This window comes from Prionailurus bengalensis, chromosome D1, assembly GCF_016509475.1.
Source record: "Prionailurus bengalensis isolate Pbe53 chromosome D1, Fcat_Pben_1.1_paternal_pri, whole genome shotgun sequence".
Classification (NCBI taxonomy): Eukaryota; Metazoa; Chordata; class Mammalia; order Carnivora; family Felidae; genus Prionailurus; species Prionailurus bengalensis.
Window position 1 is genome coordinate 78109641 of NC_057346.1, and position 21147 is coordinate 78130787.

Sequence of the window (21147 nt, forward strand, 5' to 3'; positions counted from 1 at the left end):
CCCAACATCACCTGGGTATAAATGAGATGCTGTTTGTGATTTTCCAAGAGCCAGGTAAATGAATTATCAGTCTAGACATGAGTTTCAGGTCATTTTTGCTGGCTACTGCCTCTCCAGGCCACCCTGCTCTACCAATCACTAGAGACTGCTGAGAAGTGATGGGGAGTGGTCTCAGGAGCACGTGCTGTGGTGTGCAATCTGTCGTGGAACATGAGGATTTAAAATCCACCATATGCCAAGGGAGGCATCGCTATTGCTTTAATTACAGATGTTTTGTGTGTCTTTATATCCATGCATGGCTTTTCTCTTGGGTTGTAAGTACAGATCCTTAGAAATTCTGGTGTTGCGTTTCCTAAAGTATTCACTTTAATAATTCCAAACAAATGCTGAAAGGCCTAAAATAGCCAATTGATTCTACATTTCACTGTGGTCCTGTTCAGGGCTCCATATCATTAAAACAGTGGTGTACCTTGTTATTTCTCTGTATGTAGTAGTTCTTAATCATTTCTTGCATCTCAGATTTTTTTTTATGATTTGATAAAACTACCTCCAAAAGTTTCATTCTCTCAGGCTGTCTCTCTCCATACACACACGCACACACACACACACACACACACAGACACACACACATGCACACACACATGCAAGCACACATGAGCATGAACACACATGCACATGTATACACATATATACCCACAGTTTTGCATTCATTTTCAAATATTTTATAAGTCCTCTGAATTGCAGGTTTAGTATTTGTATATTGAGAACCTAGGATTTTTGTTGTTGAAAGTTATATGCTCCCCACTTGCATTATTATTAATGGCATTATATCTTCCCCATGGTACTGTTAGCAGTCCCTGAGCAGCAGAGAGACCAGCTTTCTCATCAGTGAAGAACCAGCGGTAAGCATCAATCGGTACTATACTTTCTTGCATGGACACAAATGGGGTATTATTTTGTAGTCAAAGATGGAGATGCTCTGTTTCCCAGGTTACAGTTATTTTTCAGGTCCTCATATATGAAATTTGAGGGTCAATTACTTTGGAAAAAAAACAGTTTCTTATGGGGAAAAAAAGTAACATAAGACATATTAATGAGAATGACAAAGCATGGCCATTTGCTTGCATTTTAATTTCTCAGTCTTACAAATGAGGAAAAATGAAGGGTCTGAGAGGTTTAATGACTTGATTAAAATTATCCATATGTTTAGAGGCAGATCCTGGGCTAGAACTTGAGTTTCTGAATTCTAGTTCAGTATTCTCTCTTCATACCTCATTTCTTTTACCTGTAAGTACATGCCTAAGAATAATCATGAAGTATAGTTCATTTAAAAATCAAATTTGAATATCAACTAAGATGTCAGTAAAGGGATTTAAAATTTTTCACTAATTTCTTAGTAAAAAAAAAAAGATGCTGTTTGGGAACATGGGAAAATAGAGTTATATTCTTACGCTGACAATTTTAACATAGGTGATATTTTGCTTTTTGCTAGCATACTGATCTTTAATCTTTCAGAATGAAGGTTGTGGGCTGACCAATTGAAATAATTGAACCTTTGTTAGGTTTTCTTTTTTTTGATCATGTGAAACATATGATGTCAAAGTTTAAAACATTAAAAGGTGTCCTTTACTTTTCTGTGTGTGTGTGTGTGTGTGTGTGTGTGTGTGGTGTGTATAAAGATACATGTGTAAATTTATATTCCTCCTGCTTGTTTACACTAAAGCCATCATACTATATGTACTGGTCTGTTCCTTGGTTTTCAGGATTTAAAAACATAACCCAGAGTTCATGCGATATTGTACATAGATTTTATTCCCATTCATTTGTATGTTGCATAATATTATATTCTGGGTGTTTAGCATGGTGTATTCATTCAGTCCCTTTATTGATGTATATTTGAGTTGTTTTTAATCTTTTGTTATTACAAATATTGTTATCATATATACCTAGGGAATCAGTCTAACAATATTTTGGCCAGTGCTATCTTTATAGCTAGGATTTCGGTATTAAAGAATAAATACATATGTTATTTTGCCATAGATAGCCAAATTCCCCTCTGTTTTGCATTTCTAACAAGTGTAGGAGAATACCTATTTGCCTACAGCCTCATCAACAGCATGTTGTCTTGAGTTTAAATTTTTGCCCATCTGATAGTAAGATAGCTAGTGGCTGTTGGGAGCTCTTTCAGTTTGCCATGTATCTTAGTGTGGTTTAAATTTGTATTTCTCTCAATGAGTGAGATATTCACCTTTTCCTATGTTGGTGGTCATTTTAATTTTTTTTTCTGGATAAATCTGTTTATTTATCGTATCTATTTTCTTGTCAAACTGTTAGTTTTTTTTCTTTTGTTTTTTTTTAGAGATGTTTACATATTTATTGTTATCCTCTTGCCTGAGATATGAGTTGCAAATACTTTCCCAATTATGTCATATGCTAGTAATTAAAATTTGAGATTCCAAATGATTTTAAAGTGATTTATGATATTTCTTCTTTTATGATGACATTGTCTTTGGTTAAGCAATAAGTTGTTAAAATTAAACAGTAAGCTTCTTTCTTAAATAAACTTTTTATTTTAGCACTGCAAGGTGCTCTCAGCTCATTTTATACTTTCCCTGCATCAGTCCTGGAATCAACTATTTCTCCAGGGAAATTTTTCTTTTCATGTCACAGATATGTCACAAAAGAACAATTTGTTTCAGGGTCCTATTGGCCATTTTCAGAGTAGGATAGTTTGGGGAGAGCTTGATGAAAAACTTATAAATATGGGGTGCTGAAGAATCCTGCTACATATACATCTAGTAACCACGAGTCTGTTGTCATCTATAGAACTGAGGGAATAGAAAGAGAGCATCATGTACTGAAGACCTTGAGAGGCTCAATGACCTTCAGTGGAGGGATACAGCCTTCCTGAATCTGGCCTCCAGAAGGAAGTCACTCACTCTCTTCCTTCTCTCTAATCATATTTGGGAAACTAGAGGTCTGGGGAGCTCTTTCATATCTATACCAGCCATCCTCACAAGAAAAAGCCAGGTAGAGAGCTAAAGAGAGCATCTGCTGGGATGAACCAAAAATATCCAGCAGAGTACATGTTTTCTTTTATACTATTAATGATTCTATAAATATAGAAGAATTAACATAATTTTACATTTTACTTGAAATAAAGTGGTCAACAGTGGATTTGGTTGAGTGGCTAGCTAAGAGGCTAGCTGAATTGCTAGAAGATACTAGAAGGACCCTAAAGCCATTAAATAGGAAAATTCAGAAATTCAGAAAGATTGGAAAAGCCATACCTAATAAAACTTGTCCCAAAGCAAATACCATCTGTGCTTGGGGGTGTAATTTAATAAGTATTCAGAGTTTAATGAGGGATGGATGGAATTAGAAAGTCACACTAGGGGCATGCTTTAGAAATAGTATACATGCCATTCACAGGTTCTGAAGGGGTCTGGGTCTTTAACCTCAGGAATGATATTATAGATATTTAACAACTTATATGGCACAGAAGCTACCTTTGAATAAATGGACCAGAACCAGTCAGTATAAATATGGCATAATATTTATAATTAGTCAATGTATATATTTAGATATGGTTACTCCAGGGCTCAGACATTTAATTTGCTATCCTGGCTTTAAATACCATTGATACACTGTAAACTCTCAAATTTAAGTTTCTCAATAGACATCTCTCCTGAACTTAAGACTGAAATATCCAAGTGCTTTCCCGTCATATGCACTTGGATATCAAAAGATGTTTCAAGATTACTGTGTCTGAAATGTAATTTTTTTCTTTCTCATAAAAAAAATCTCCCTGGTGAAGTGTTTCATATTCCAGCTCCACACAGTCCAACCTTCTAGTTGTTCAAGCCAAACACTTTTTAAATAATTATTATCTTTATTTTTATACATTACAGACAATGAAACGCACTATTTTAAGTGTATGGTGTGATGAGTTTTAACAAACCACAACAGTCAAGATACAGATTTCTATTACCTGCTGTTTCACCTCTGTTCTGGGCAACCAATGATTTGTTTTTTATTTGTTTCTAAAGTAGTATGTGAATGGAATCAGACTCTATAGGCTATTTTGTGTCTGGCTTCTTTTGTTTAGCATAATGTTGCTGAGATGCATCCAGAGCTTAAATGATACTGATATATTGAATCCTGTTGAACATATCTGTAGTTTTTTTCTTTGATTTATTTTGTTTTATTGCTAAATAGTATTCCAATGTATGGATATGCCAAAATTTGTTTATCGATTCACCTGTTGATGGATATTTATGTTGTTCTCTGATTGGGGACAATTATAAGTAAAGCTGTTATGAACATACATGTAAGACATAATATAGTTTGAATAGATGTATATTTTAATTAATCTTGGCTAATTTGCTAAGAGTAAAATTTCTGGATCATATGAAAGTGTATGTATAACCTTATATGAGACGGCTGAACTATTTTGGAGAGTGGTTCTACCATTTTTCTTTCCTACCAGTAATGTATGAGAGTTCTACTTCTCTCTACCCTCACTGGAACCCTCTCCACCCTCAAATTTAGTAATCTAATGGAAAGTAGTGGTATCTCGTGATTTCAATTCTCATTTCCCTGATAAATGATGACGTTACACATCCTTTCTTGGGCTTGTTGGCCATTCATATATCTTCTTCTGTAAACTATCTGTTCAAATCTTTGTGTATTTTTAAAAGTCAAGGTCTGAATGTGAGACCCTTGTCAGCTGTTTTCATTGCAAATATTTTCTCCCAGTCTGTGACTTTACTTTTCATTTACTTAAAAATATCTTAACATATTTTAAATTCTATTATGTTTGGTAAAAACTTCCAAAGTTTTTCTCAGAAAAACCCCCCAAAACTAAAAGCAAAACTAAAAACAAAGAAAATGACTAAATGAGAGTGAACAGTGACATTATTTATCCCATTACTGTAGAAGGGAGTGTCTACTCCTTGGTGAAACTGACTGAGAAATTCAGACATTGAAATTTTGATTTTTTCCTGGCCATGTAAGACTGTCATCTTTTGTCGTTTTTACTAGTGTTCTCATAAATTGTATTCTCTTTCTATGTGCAAATATCCATTTCCTTAAATTTTTTTCTGCATAACTAGTTGTTTCTCTGTGATTTCTATGTGCCTGGTCTTCAAGGAACAGTCTTAAAGCTTGGTGTTTCACTGTACATCCTTAAGGTCCACTGCAAGTATTTACAAATATTTCTGTGTCTGATTAATCCATCTGCTACTTTAAACTAGAAAAATAGGAAAGTTTTACATGCCTGTTTTTGTTTATTTTGAAGCTATAGTTTAAACATAGGAATATGTAGACCACAGAGGCTGGGAATATGAAACGCACTCCAAGCAATCTTATCCAGATGTGGTTACGTATAACTGGGGATTTTCCAAATTAACTTCCATTTACTAAATTGAAACTTACATCTAGAATATTAAAATGCAATAGAAGCTCAACATTCGTTGAAGATTGAGACAAACATATTTTTCAAGAAGGAGTATTTTACCAGTGTCTTAAGAAATTGCTGGTAGTTGACTTTTATTGCTTTTATTATTTTATGGTTGCTGGCTTCAAGGTTACACAGCACTTACTAGCCAGCCTTTTGTGTACTTAGCCAGTTGTATGTCTTTAGTACCTTTTGCTGATAATTAACAGGATCTACCTGATAACATTAAAGATATGAGTACACAGTATTTGGCACAAAGAAATCAAGATATGCTAGCTACTGTTTAATTGCTGTGGTTTTGTTTAAATTTAGGACTTCTGTAGGGTCCACTCAGTAAGTAAGTTTTACAGTTTGTTGATTATCTACATCCTTAACATTGAGGGTTAATGTAGTTTTTAATGTGAAATCGAAGTCTCAAGAGCAACTGGACTTTTTCTTGCTTAGAAATTCACAGCATTGAATGGCTTGTGGTATTACAACTCCATGAATTATATTGATTTTCATTCTCTTACAATATATATTCTAGAAATGTCTATGATATTGGATTCCCCCCCCCCCACACACACACACCCCACCCTGCTGTCTCACCACTGATCTAGTAGCTGAGACGGGAGCTGGAGCCAGCAATCTCAGAAGTGCTGCCCTCTCTAGCACACTAAGTAGTGTGCATATTGGTCAGTGGCTGGTCTGTTGATGATATTCAAAAATGGCCAAGGAGGAGTACGAGAAGAAAGAAATACATAAAGAGGACTACAGATGTGTGATACAAATTATGTATAATGAGAGGAAGATGCTATTGACACCCCCTACTATGTGGCATAATAATATAGGTGAACAACTCTCTTCCTAGAGAAAGGACTCTAAAGTGTCTTCTTACAAATAATTAAAAAAAAATTTTAATGTTTATTTAGTTTTGACAGAGAGAGACAGAGTATGAGTGGGGGAGGGGCAGAGAGAGAGGGAGACACAGAATCTGAAGCAGGCTCCAGGCTCTGAGCTGTCAGCACAGAGCCTGACACGGGGCTCGAACTCACAGACCATGAGATCATGACCTGAGCCGAAGTCGGATGCTCAACTGACTGAACCACCCAGGTGCCCCAAAATTAGTTTACATTTAATGAATTGAAATTACATGGAGAAAACTGTTTTTATGAAAAGTTTATAATATATGAAAATTTATTTTAATATTGTAGTATTATGAAAAAGGAAAGAAAATGTATATTAAAATTAATGATTTACTATACTAAAAAATTCAGTCAGTGCTTAGAGAAAACCAGAAATAAATACACCAAATAGTTACTAAGATAACAAGGAAATAGCAATGATTATAAAAATACCTATTCATTACTTTCAGCGTTGCCCACATTTTATTTGTTTGTTTATTTATTTATTTATTTATTTATGTTATTTTTTTTTTTTAATTTATTTTGAGAGAGAGAGAGAGAGAGAGAGAGAGCAAGAAGGGGCAAAGACAGTGAGAGAGAGAATCCCAAGCAGCCTCTGCACAATTAGTACCGAACCCAATGCGGGGCTTGAACTCATGAACTGTGAGACCATGACCTGAGCTAAAACTGAGTTGGCTGCTTAACTGACTGAGCCACCCAGGCACCCCAGGTGTTATCCATATTTTAATAAAAAGCAAACAATTTAGCACGTGATGGAAATATTTAATAAAGCTATTCTATAATTTTAGTCGGTAGAATGTTAATTTTATCTTTTTGTAATCAATCCTTTGGTGGCTTATTGATCTTTTAACATGTTTAAAATCAAGTTTAAAAAATATTAAATATTGAGTCAGTATGTTTCACGACCAGCTGCTGGTATTGATCCCATTGGTTTTTTTGTTTTTCAAATATTTTTTTAAAGTTTATTTATCGAGGAGGGGGAGGGACAGAGAAGAGAGAGAGGATCAGTTCTGCATATTGTCAATGCAGAGCCCAATGCGGGGCTCGGACTCACAAACTGGGAAATCATGACCTGAGCTGAAACCAAGAGTCAGACACTTAACCAACTGAGCCACCCAGGCACCCTGATCTCATTGGCTTTTATATCATGAAGATATCATATGATTTTGGAAAGCTGCAAACTAACTTGATATTAGATGTATTGATTACAGAAGGCTTTTTAGCACTCATCTAAGTAACTTTTTAACCCTGCACTCTTAATAGCTTTTGAATATATGGTATCTAGTTAATTCATGACCCTATGGCCAACTTATTCTTTAGGCACAGTAAGTACAGTGCCTTCTAGGACCCAGGATACTTTTTGAAGCCCATGGAAATGTTTTAATTTTAATTTCTTTTAAAATCAAAATTAAAGAAACAAAAAAAACCACCCCATAAGTATAATAGTGTGTGTGTGTGTGTGTATGAATATATATATTCATTTATTTCTTTTTAAATTGATAAAAACAATTTAATGGAGAAAGGAGCACACAGAAAGCAAATAGGCCAGACAGAACCCATGAAAGTCATAATGTGGACCTTCTTGGCCCCTTAATGTATAACTCTTTCCTTTCCCTTAATGATTCTGTAATGAACTGAGGAAAAACATCTGAGAATAACAGTAACTTGTGGACCTCATGAAAGATTCCAAGAAAATCAAAGTGCTAAGATGAAAAATTTCAGCCCAGGAGAAAAATACAGTTTAAAATACACTTTATGCAGTGACCAACATCCATCTTGTGTCTGTTTGCTCTAAGCAACAGCAGTATTAACTCATCTATGCAGAGTAGGTTCTCAGGTTATGGAGCAGGGATTTTTCATCCACTAGTCACCACTGCTTAGGGCTCTAGCTTATTTTATGAAAACAACAGGTTCAGCAAAACTTTCCATGACAGGAACTAAAACCTTTAATTGATAATTTTATTAGGTTATTTATCATTTCATTATAGTATAAAATACACACAGTACTTGCCTTTTTGTGGCATTATTTGGTTTTCTTTGAAATATTATTGATTTTCCCAGATGTTTTTCGGTACTTGCCTTGGTGTCTTAAAAATAATGGTCACCGTAACTGAAGATTGAAGACAGCTTAGCATTTAACTGAATGAGCTCCCCTTTCCTTCCCCCAGTATTTTGGGAGGCTGTGCAATATTGTCTGCTCTTAGGTGAACCTTCTATACCATACAGTATAATTGTAGTAATTTTAGTAGTAATTTTCTTCTCCTGATATATATGGGCATACTTAAATGATTACATATTTTACTTTACATTTCCCTTTTTCTCATGTTTTCCTTCATTATTTTTTTCTCTCTCCTTTCTTCCTTAATTCAGTTCCACTTAACGTTACGGTATAAAGAACTTAGGGAAATTTACTTTGAAGTCTCTTTTATTCCCCTTTCCTTTATTCTTCATTGTTTTCTTCCTATATTTGTTCTTCTTTCCTTCTTGCCAGCTTCTCCCACCCTGCAACTGTAAATATCACACACACACACACACACACACACACACACACACACACACCTGAGTAATCATACTGAAGATTTGTGTCTTTGTGTGTCTGTTTTTTGGAAATCTTTTCTTTACTCTGGCAGGATTTGCTAACTTTCTGTTGGTTGTTTCACAGTCTGCAAAGCGATACAATTTGTTCCTGAAGCGACGTCTTTTGGTAAAAAAGTGCTGAATGCTGCTGCTTACGCTTTGGATGGCTGCAGTAGTAGCCCCAGTCCTTTTTATTCCAGTGTATACTATTGATTTGTGGGGACTTTGTCACTGATTCCCAGTCTCCAGGCAATTGAGATTTTAGAATGGTGATTCTTAATTCTGTTTGGATCTGATTAAAGCTGTAGATGCTCTTTCTAAAAAAATGTATATGTGTGTCTATCTATATACATATATAATATATATTATATATATTTGCTGTGTATACATATATATTACATATATGTAATGTATATATTTGATATATAATATATTTTTTATATTTGCATATAAACACACATATATATTACATACATATACACACATATACAGACAATTTACCTACAGTTTTAGAATTTATGAACTCCTAGTGGGAATCCTGGACTATGAACCTCAGAATAACTACCTCATTCAAAGAAAATCCACCCAGATGTTCACCCATGATACACTGGAATTTCTAAGAGCAAATCAAATATAAACACAGACACATACACACATGGCAAAATGTTATCTTTATGTCATGCCTTGAGCAAAACAAAAGAATGATGTTTTTTAATAGCCTTCAGTTATATGTAACAGAGTTATCAAGTTTTTCTCCCCTCATTTGCTTCAATCAGTTTTTGTTAACAGTACTAAGACAGGTACGTCATGGTGATCTACAAGGTTACCAGTGATTTCTCCATCTGTTTTAAAATGTTTATTTATTTTTGAGAGGGAGAGAGAGTGGGGTAGGGGTGGAGAGGGTGGGAGAAAGAATTTAGGAAGTGGGCTCTGAGCTGACAGCAGAGAGCCTGATGTGGGGCTCAAACTCATGAACCATGAGATCATGACCTGAGCTGAAGTTGGATACTTAACCGACTGATCCACCCAGGCAAGCCAATTTCTCCATATTTTTAAGCAATTTACTCTTTATATTAGGACACAGCATAATGAGAGAAGTTTGGGTTTTCCTAGGTAGCATCTGGCTTTCAGAAGTATATATACCCATTTTGACTGAACACTGAGAAAACTAATTGTTTTGGGGGTTACTTTGTTTACTAAGAGTCAAATACTCTGCGTGTGATTTTTTGTTGACTTCAATGTGCATGACTTCTGTCATCAGAACTTCTCTTTGTGGACTTAGATTTAGCTTGCCCAAACAATAAAAACACTTGTAAATGTATATTGTTTTAAAAATAATCTCTCCCAGGGGCACCTGGATGCCACAGTGGATGGAACATGCAACCCTTGATCTCTGGGCTGTGAGCCTACTTAAAAAAACCATGCAAATTTTGGCTGTCACAGATTTTGCTTTGAGAGCAAAGGGATTATTAGGATTTTTACCTCTGATTTTTTGCTTTGATTATATTTAGTCTAATTAGTCTTTTATTTCCTGCCCCAAGTCCATGAGTTTTGGTGAATTTCATAAACTATGTTAATATTATGATGATTTATAAGAGCTCAAATGACTTTTTTTTAATTTTGTTTCCTTTTTCTTTTTGTAGTGAGTTGTAAATCAAGGGGCAACAGGAAAATAGTTTGAGTTTTCTCAGGTTCTTTTACTTTGTTTTAGGCAAAAGGAGATGATTATGCATCTTTTGGTTAGATGCAGAGAACTCAGACATAGTATTTGAATTACTATTTTCTATATTTACTCTCTAGACTCCCTGGATGTGTTTTGTTTTTTTTTGCTCATTTTCCCACTCATTTCTTTCTGTGCATTAGGAGCTGCTTCTTCCTGAAACATATCAGCTATGCCTTCACATAGATAAAATACAGTTCTATTTTTCATAGAACACACTTCAAACATGAGATTTTTGTCTTATTATACATGACTGTTGTACATCCATTCTTTTTTAGGGGAAGTCTCCCTGGCTTGAGTTGGGTGAAAAACAGCATAGAATACCATAACAGAAACTCATAAACTAACACGAGTAGCAGTTACAAAAACTAGAAACATCCCGTTCTCCATTCACAGGTTAGCGGAAGCAATTGGAAAGTTGCCAGCGTTAAGTTATAACTGCGTCACAGGGTTAGAGAGATCACTAACATCCACTACATCATCTGTTTGCGTCAGTCTAAGTATTAGATATATCTGGGCTATTTGAAATATTACGTATTACACATTACATATAAACTCTGAGGAAGGCCACATCAGTCAAACGTGAAATCTCTTCTTCTAAAGCTCTCTAGTGTTTTTGTAGTTCTGAAAGGACAGGAATTAATGAAATATACAACATGTGAATGCTGAATTTGTTAGTTTGACCATTCCACTGAGAGAATTGATAACATCCGATTTTAACCAAAGATGGACTCGGGCTCACGTAGGGATCAGAATTGAAAGGAGATCTGCATGAGCATTTACGTGCAGTAAACCCAGCTGGCAAGCTATCTGCTTTCTGATTTTTAACTGCACTTTGATTTTACTTTAACCCTTCAGAAGTTGAATTAGAAAGTGGCAATTTTATGAAAACAGAGAAGCATTAGTCATAAGTTAATTTTCTTAGAATGAGATTCATTAATTGGTCGGTAATTAATTCCACCCCAAAGCAGTGTGTGGACATGAATTATTTGTCCGACTCATTGGCATGTTATTTAATGAAGCTAACAAGTCTGTCTCCGAATATGCATTTGGGGATCCATGTATCCATGTGTTCATTTTATATATTGGTATAATTGCACCATTTTTGTTGTGTGTGCATGTAGTTAATGCTTACCTTCATCTTGAGCCCTCCTGGTATATGTATATATTTTCCCTATGGAAGTTCACTTTCCAAAATGAGCATAATCTTCTGTTGGTAAAAACTCTGGCTATTTGTCTTTACCCATCAATTCAGGATTGAAACAAATTAGACCAAATGTCAGCTAATTCGTTTCATGTTTTTGCCATTTGAAAATAAAACTGGAAAGTTGTGTCATTTCTGTCTCCTACAGTTTAAAAAAGATGAACAAAGCAAAGATTCTATCTTCTTCCGAGATGGGATTAGGCAAATTGATTTTGTGCTCTCCTATGTTGATGATTTAAAGAAAGAAGCAGACCCCAAGGCGGTAAGTACTTAAGGGAAGAGAAACTGGGAATCCTTAAAAGAAACACTTCCTGTAGTTCATCAGGGTTGTTCCCATTGAATTAAGCTGTAGAGGTCAGAGGCCTCTGAAGTGTTATTGAAAGCTAAGACTGAGGGAGAAGATTAGAAAACAGGCCTAATAATGGATTGGATTGGATGTGTAAAGTCAGTTTGTTTTTTGGGGTTTTTTTTTTTTTGGACATCTTGAACCCTACCTTCTTTTTCTTCTCCCAAGTGACTGGGAGTATGTATATTGTTTACATAGCTCCACAATATTAAACGTGACCTCCAAAATTTGAGGTGTGTGTCTGAATATAATATTTATTTTCACTTTGAAAATGTATGGCTAATCCAGGCCATCTGAAATGTCCTCCACATTGTGCTCTATTCCTTATCCTGTTTTCTTTTCATTATAACCCATCACTTTCTGAACTTGTGTATATGTTGTTTAACTTGTTTGCTGTGTGTCCAACACCCTAAATTAAGTTCATGAGACCAAGGACTTTGTCCTGTTCACTGCTGTGTACCCAAATGCCTAAAACAGTGTGGTTGCAGCATAGTGGATGCTCAAGAAATAATTATATTTGAAATAATGAATTAATACATTAATCCATATGTGTAAGTGTGTACACACACATTTACTAACACACTTACCTAGGAAATAAATGTCATATAAAATAAAAATAAAAGAACAACAGATATTATCCCCATAAAACCCTGTCCCTTTCTTCCACACTTTCCCTGGAAACCCTTCCATCAAGCCCCTGAAATTCGCTCATTTGTCATCATTTTCTTTTTCTCTGAATGTCCGCCTGTAACTGGGCTCTTCATTGAGTTCCCTGCGTTCTCCAAGTGTCCTCTCAGGTGATGGTTGCCTTTTTCTGGAGATGGGCAAATGCCTGCTCCGCCCTCCTTATATCTCATTGTTAATTACAGGCAGCTCTCCCTACCTCATCCCTAAAATTCCTGAGCTTTTATTCTTCTCACATTAATTATTGCCCTGCTTTACTGCTGTCATTAATGTGTCCCTGGGTCTTCCTTTCATTTCTCAACAGTTTGAGCCCTTGGTTCATTATCATTCTCTTCACCAATACTCCTTAAATTATTGATTATTGCAATTCATACATCGATGACTATTTTATTTACAAAAATTTTTTTTAAATCTGTGTTTATTTTTGAGAGAGAGAGAGAGAGAGAGAGAGAAACAGAGCACGAGAAGGGGAGGGGCAGAGAGAGAGGGAGATGCAGATTCTGAAGCAGTTTCCAGGTTCTGAGCTGTCAGCACAGAGCCAGCGTGGGGCTTGAACTCACAAAAGCAAGTTCATGACCTGAGCCGAAGTCAGACGCTTAGCTGACTGAGCCACCCAGGCACCCCAGTGACTATTCTAGCATCCTGGCTCTCTTCCTTGAACTTTCCATTTATCTTAGTTTCTTGCTCAGCCATTCACTTCCCTAGAACTTGTCATTATTGATAACTGCAAAAATATTTTGAATGAATTAGAGTTTTTCCTAGAATGATGTGGTTCAGGTTCAACTATACCCCTGTCTTGTTTTTTTATGGCTGTGTCAATTAAGCTTGTTCAGATAAATGAGTAGATTGGAATAGAAAGATTATCGTTTATGCAGTTTTAATCTTTTTTAGACACCTGAGTTATATCCCCAAATTACAGTGATGTATCATAAAAGTAGTGTTTAATGACCCATCACCTAGTAATCCTATTAGCTCTTCAGTTTTGGCAGTCATGTTACTTGCAAAAGCATTTGTTACTATAATGAAAAGAGTGGTTCACTTTCTCAGTTCTGATAAGAGATAACAGTAATTTGAATGCCTAAGTCCTTTTTTTTTTTTTTTTTTTTTTTTTTTGGTTTTCTGGAAGTTTGCAGTCTGCCTCCCTCTGGTAATGTGAAAGAAGGGCAATTATGAAAGGAAAATCTGTACCACTGTCATAGGCCTGTGCTCATATGTGGCAAACTTTGGAAGTAGGGGAAAAACACCTTAAATTATCTTTTACTCTTTCTTGTAAACTTTAAGATATATCAAGGTAGACCTATCCATTTGAAGATAGGCATTCTATAATACCATAATAAAGTCTTTTAAAATTTCATTTACTATAAAATTCTTCAGACTTAGGTAATAATGAAAGCCAAAAAAAAAAAAATTTCAACAATCAATGCATTCTTTTAAAGCCCACAAGCAATGATTGTTTTAACTTAATCTAATTTATTTAAATTAATTAATTAATTTTTTTTTCTAAGTGAAGCTATTCTTTTCTTCAGCATTAGAAAGTTATAATGAGGGGCATGTGGGTGGCTTAGACGGTTGAGCGGCCTACTTAGACGGTTGATTTCGGCTCAGGTCATGATCTCAATAGTTGTGAGATCAAGCCCTGTGTCAGACTCCACGCTGAGCATGGGGTCTGCTTGGGATTCTCTCTCTCTCTCTCTCTCTCTCTCTCTCTCTCTCTCTCTTCCTCTGCCCCTTTCCCCTGCTCACACACACACTCTCTCTCTCCTCTCTCTCTCTCAAAAGATAAAATCAAAATAAAAACTCACAATGATACTTTGGCTTAAATTTGAATTAAATATATCCTTTCTTTTTAAGAGTGTTGATGTGTTTCTAATACCGAGTCTTTCCGACCAAGGGCATGACAGGTCTCTCTATTTATCTAGTTTTTTAAACTGTTATTTAGTAAAGTTCTATACATACTTTCAGATAGCAGTCCTGCACATTTCCTGGAAATTATTCCTAGATATTTTGGATTTTTATGGTTATATTGTGAATTTTAGTACAGACGAAAAGCAGGACATGGTGCTGAGACAGGAGTAATGTATAAAGGACTTTTATATACAAGCATGGGAGGGGCAGAGCACCATCTGGAATAACGAGTCTGTTTATCACGGGGCAAATAAAAGTGTTCTGCATAATTCTACCAATTTTTTTTTTCCCATAGGAAAGGAGAAAAGAATTTGAACAAAATCTCAGAAAAACAGGTCTTGAGTTGGAAATTGAAGACAAAAGGGTAAGTGTAGCTGTTAATTTGTACCAGAGTCTTGGTGTTTTAAGCAATTGTTTTCTTCTGTTACGGCCTTTGACCAAATAGACTTTGTGTTTGAGAGCAATACAATAGTTTTTTTGGCTACTGTTATCTGGATGGTAGGGCATATGGTCTTCCTGGTAAAGAAGTAGGTCAAGGATATGAATATAAGACAATGAGCAGACGCTGAAAAAAATAGACATAATTCCATTCAGGATACAAAGAAAGTGAAGATACGGTTCTTGTTTCATATCTCTCATTTTTTTTAATATGAAATTTATTGTCAAATTGGTTTCCATACAACACCCAGTGCGCATCCCAACAGGTGCCCTCCTCAATGCCCATCACCCACTTTCCCCTCCCTCCCACCCCCCCATCAACCCTCAGTTTATTCTCATTTTTTAAGAGTCTCTTATGGTTTGGCTCCCTCCCTCTCTAACTTTTTTTTTTCCTTCCCCTCTCTCATGGTCTGGAGAGTGTTATGCTAAGTGAAATAAGTCATGCAGAGAAAGACAGATACCATATGTTTTCACTCTTATGTGGATCCTGAGAATCATATCTCTCATTTTGAAGGCTGTCCGTAATCTGGCACTCTAACTAGTTAACCTGGCCATCATCTGCATACCCACTACTTAAGCCAAGACAACTTTCTTTGCTCATGAATATGGCAAATTCTTTTATTTATTTATTTTTAATGTCTTGCCATCTATTGGTTTTCTAGAATTTCCTTCAAAATGTTTTTTTTAATTTTTTAAGCTTATTATTATTATTATTATTATTATTATTATTTTGAGAAAGAGCAGGAGGGAGAACAAGAGAGTGTGCACAAGCAGGGGAAGGGTAGAGAGAGAGGGAGAGAGAGAATCCAAAACAGGCTCCACACTGTCAGCACAGAGCCCAATGTGGGGCCTGAACTCACGAACTGTGAGATCATGACTGGAGCTGAAGTTGGACGCTTAACCAACTGAGCCATCCAGGCACCCCCTGAATTTTATTGTTAAAAATATTCTTTGTTTGTCTCTATCACACACATGCGCGTGCACACACACACACACACACACACACACACACACACCATGTATATATACACATACATACACATATGTAAGTGTAATAATACAGATACACGTTTTGAGCATTTGTTCCTCTGAAAATTTTGCTGAAAAGTTTCAATAAATTGAAAGTGCTGTGACATCTGTGATTTGTTCGAGTTGTCATAAAACTTTGTGTCTTTACTCAGTTCGGTAACAAGTAAATCGGTATGCTTCCTGTTATCTTTGCCTTCTTTTTCTACAGAACTCTGAAGATGGAAAGACGTATTTTGTCAAGATCCATGCCCCTTGGGAGGTCCTAGTTACTTATGCTGAAGTGTTGGGAATCAAGATGCCTATTAAGGAGAGCGATATTCCTCTGCCTGAGAATATCCCATTCAGCTGTATGCTTGAGCCTCTGAAGCTCCCGAAGAATGTGAAGCACCCTCATCCTGAATATTTCACTGCCCAATTCACCAGACATCGGCAGGAACTCTTCCTCATTGAAGACAAATCAAGCTTCTTTCCGTCCTCATCAAGAAACAGAATTGTAGGTAGAGAAGACCTTTGAGCACATCCCTTCAAGTGAGGCTTGTGTATCTGCACGTGCTAGTATACATCAATGCTATGTCTGCACCGGGTTTGTGCATACATTTTGATAAGTACTGGGTGCTATTGAGCAGGTTCAAAGGTCCACCTGGACTGCTTAAACCTGTTCACCTACCGACTTCTCAAACTGTTGTTTACACGTGAAAGGGTGACAGTGTGGGCACAGTCAAGACGGATGCTTTGTGCAATATCGGGAAAAGTTCTTAACGAAGAGACAGGGCTTTGGTTTTATTGGCTCTTTGCAAAATGGTTTTATAATCTTAGAGTGGTTTTATAAATTCAGTGCATAGCAGGAGGAATATTGGTCATTCCAAATGGAAATGGAATTTTAAAATTTCTTTGTATATTGATAGCATTTGAGAAACCTCAAAACTTTTTCCTTTCATTTAAAACCATTTTCAATCATGGATAATATTTCCTCCCCATTTGTAGTCAATAAGACCTTTAAGTTTCCTATGAAGAGCCTCTCTGTAAAGAATCATGCTTTCTGAGTCACTGCTTCTTCATGTTAAGATAGGAATAAAGTCTAGGTTTGCCTAGAAAATTAAATGAGTTAAGGTATGAAAGGCTTCGATACCTGGAATATACTAGGTGCTCAGTAAGTGTTAGGTGTTACTATTATTATTGACCTGACTTGAGCGGGGGAAAAAAGTAATGTTCCTTTTTGCTCTGACCCTCCTCCCTGTTGCCTACTAATGTGATCACAGGGTCTTAATGATCACTTACTGCCTTTCCCAACTTGAGACTTATTTCTTTTAGGTTCAGCACTCTTCAGTGACTAAGGATTTTGAAATCATCATTTTTTCTAGTTTCTCATTTTTTTTTTTTAATTCACGGACAGGAATATTACATACAATACAATGCCTAGAATTTGCATATAAAAATATGAACCTACAAACTAAAAATGTTCTCCCTTTTCTTCCCAGCAATAAAAACCCACCACCACCACCACAACTACAATCTAAGGGGCAATCTCTAAAAAGGGAGTAAAGAGCCTATGACATGGAATCAGAAGACCTGGTTTCAAGTCATAACTCTGCTGCTCTCTAAATAAAACAACCTCTCTTAAAACAGAGATAATGGGGGCGCCTGGGTGGCGCAGTCGGTTAAGCGTCCGACTTCAGCCAGGTCACGATCTCGCCGTCCGTGAGTTCGAGCCCCGCATCAGGCTCTGGGCTGATGGCTCAGAGCCTGGAGCCTGTTTCCGATTCTGTGTCTCCCTCTCTCTCTGCCCCTCCCCCGTTCATGCTCTGTCTCTCTCTGTCCCAAAAATAAATAAACGTTGAAAAAAAAAAATTAAAAAAAAAAAAAAAAAAAAAACAGAGATAATGATGGTCAACACTGGCATTTCTGTCAAAACCAAATGAAAGAATGTATGTGAAGCACTCTGCAAATTGTAAAGTACTTTAGATAGACTTACTACGTTAAAAAGTAGCTACCAAAAGGCTGGCGAACCAGACCAAATTAGGAACTAGATTAAGTATAGAAATACTAGTATCCATTTATTTTTACTGCTTCTGTGTAAAGAGTGCCAATACCTTAGATTAATTCAACATTAAAACACAACAATTTTAATAATTTAATAATTTAAAATTTTATATTACATGGGGTGCCTGGGTGGCTCAGTCAGTTAAGCATATGACTCTTGATTTCAGCTCAAGTCACAATCTCATGGTTTATGGGATCAAAGCCCTCCATTAGGCTCTGTGTTGACAGCAAGGAGCCTACTTGGGATTCTCTCCCTTCCTCTCTCTGCCCTTCCCCTGCTCTCTCTCTCTCTCTCTCTCTCTCTCAAAATAAAAAAGATAAACATTAAAAAATATTTATGTTACACTATCACTCTTGGCAAAAAGATGTACTAATTTAGGGTCCTAGTAACAACAGATGGAGTGCTCAGTGCTCCATAGCATTCTTGACACTAGTATTTACAAAGCTTTCTTTTTCTTTCTTTTGTAATTGTAGCATAACATGAATAGAGATAGGCCCACAAGTCATAAATGTACAGCACACTGAAACAACACAAAACAAACACAGCCATGTAACCACCACCCATATCAAGGAGAAGACTTTGCTAGCCCCCCAGAGACCCTGCTGCCTCCTTCCAATCACTATTCCATCATCCTCAGTAGAGGTGGGCTTTAACTTCCAACAGCAAAGATTACACTGTTTTTACACTTCACAAAAACGGAATCATGCTGTATATATTCTTTTTTGAGTATGGCTTCTTTGGCTTAACATTTATTTGTGTGATTAATTTAGTTCTTATATGAGTTATTGTGCATTCATTTTCATTACTTGGTTTTGAAATTTATTTGTGTATGTGTCATGATGGTTGTTTTGTTTTGTTGAGAGAGAGCGAGCGAGCATGTGAGTGGGGGAGAGGAACAGAGGGAGAGAGAATCTTAAGCAGGCTCCATCCACACTCAGTGCAGAACCCAATGCTGTGCTCAATCTCATGTCCCTGAGATCATTACCTGAGCTGACATCAAAAGTCAACGCTCAACCGAGCTACCCAGGCGCCTCCGTCATTATGGTTTTAATTTGCCTTTCACTGATATAAATGGGATTGATTCTCCTTGTATATGTTTATTGCTTATTTAGATATGCGCTTTTATGAAGTCCCTGCTAAAGTCTTTTGTCTGTTTTTCAATTAGGTCTTTTCTTTACTTGTTGATTGGTAGGAATTGTTTATATATTCCTTTTATGAGCCCTTTGTTCATTATATATGTTTACTGATCTTTTCCTACTTCTTGCTTCCTTTTTCTAATGGTTTCTTTTGCTCAACAGATGTTTTTAATTTTAATGTAGTCCAATTCCTCAAGCCTTTACTTTATGAATCATGCTCTTAATCTTTAACTACCACCAAGACCATGAAGTTAATTTCCTATATTATTTTTTTGAAGTTGTATTACTTTACTTTCCCCATTGAGGACTACTGTCCACCTGGAATTAATTTTTGTGCATGGTGCAGTTTTCCCACCATATATGTGGTCATCGGTTTGCAACAATTATTGAAAACATTCAACTTTTCACCATTTTTCAGTTTTACCTTTGTCATGACTCATGTATCTATACATTCATAGGCCTACTTCTGGGCCGTGCTCTGCAGCTTTGATCTTTTTTGTCCATTCTTGCATCGATACTGGAAATATTGAACTTTACTTGAGTTCTGTAGTCATGGAAAACAGGGACAGTTACAGAAATCGCCCACTCTTCTTATTCCGGGAAACTGTAAAGGATCGCCTTTCACCACATGACTTAAAGAATATTCATAGATAACCACCACCCCCATCTCCCAATTTGACTTGAGAGCACCATTTGCCACATAGTTCATCCTAAATTCTCCTGGTCATTGGCGTGTCCATTTGTGTTAGTTGTCTTTATACCAAGAAAAAAAATTAAGCTTCTCATGTCTCTATGGCAAGCGAGTAGTTACAAGTTGGAGCCAGTTGCCCGGGCTACACTACCATAGAGACAGGGAGGTAGTGATGCTGTCTTTCTTGATGTTTACATTTAGAAGAGATGGGTCCTAGAAAACTTAAGAAACACACTCCTGCATTGTAAAACTGTCAAGAGGCTTATCTAGTAGATTTTTACAGATTTATATAAATCTCAAAGGGATGGAGAAAAAATTTATAAGTTCTCTAAAGAAATACTCTAAGAAGAGAGAGATGGAGGAAATCCCTTTCCCTTGTGGCTCCAGGGAAATTTAGATTCACACCTAGCCTTATCATTTCTCCCTTTTGTTATTAGTTTGTGGTAATAAGAGTCAGACACAGCCCTTCCACATGCCCGCTCTTTGTTGGATAAATGGCTAGCTGAACTATTTATCTGCACTGACCCATCAAAGTATTTGTTAGCTAAACTGACCAAATTTTTATTAAACTTGGCTCCCACAGGACCCTAACCTTTGATGTACCTTTAACCCAAGCCGACACTGGCAGGTGTAACAGTCCTGCCTTAACACAAAGAAAGATGCTCTCTGAAACTGCCTTGCCTCTCCCGAATGAATGAATGAATGAATGAATGAATGAAAAGACCCTTTCTGCCTGACTTTTCAGATGTCTGCAGATATCACTCTTGCAATAGTTTTCCTCCCCCTCTTGCTTTTTGTTTTTAATGTTTATTTATTTATTTTGAGACAGAGCGCACACATGCGTGGTGGGAAAGGAGAGGGGCAGAGTTTGTGTGTGCAAACTACACCACCCCACCTTCTACATCTTCCTTCAGACAACAAAGGGAAGGTTCAGAGCCTGTGTCTACATTCAGACAAAGTTGGACATTGTTAAATTGTGATGGAAACAAAATGTGGAAAGCATAAAGTTCAGA

At 36.4% G+C, this 21147-nt stretch overlaps 1 protein-coding gene across 3 annotated transcripts in view; it reads left to right on the plus strand.

The window, feature by feature from the left end:
* The window catches only part of ANO5 (anoctamin 5), an 89955-nt gene that overhangs the window by 15925 nt on the left and 52883 nt on the right, over nt 1-21147 (plus strand). For 2 of the 3 annotated variants that reach the window (XM_043580821.1, XM_043580823.1), the window contains exons 3-7: nt 852-902; nt 9026-9067; nt 12013-12126; nt 15095-15163; nt 16475-16759. In XM_043580821.1, coding sequence (XP_043436756.1) covers nt 852-902; nt 9026-9067; nt 12013-12126; nt 15095-15163; nt 16475-16759 — 561 coding nt within the window. The remainder of the gene's footprint in view (nt 1-851; nt 903-9025; nt 9068-12012; nt 12127-15094; nt 15164-16474; nt 16760-21147) is intronic. The other variant, XM_043580822.1, reaches the window with a different exon arrangement.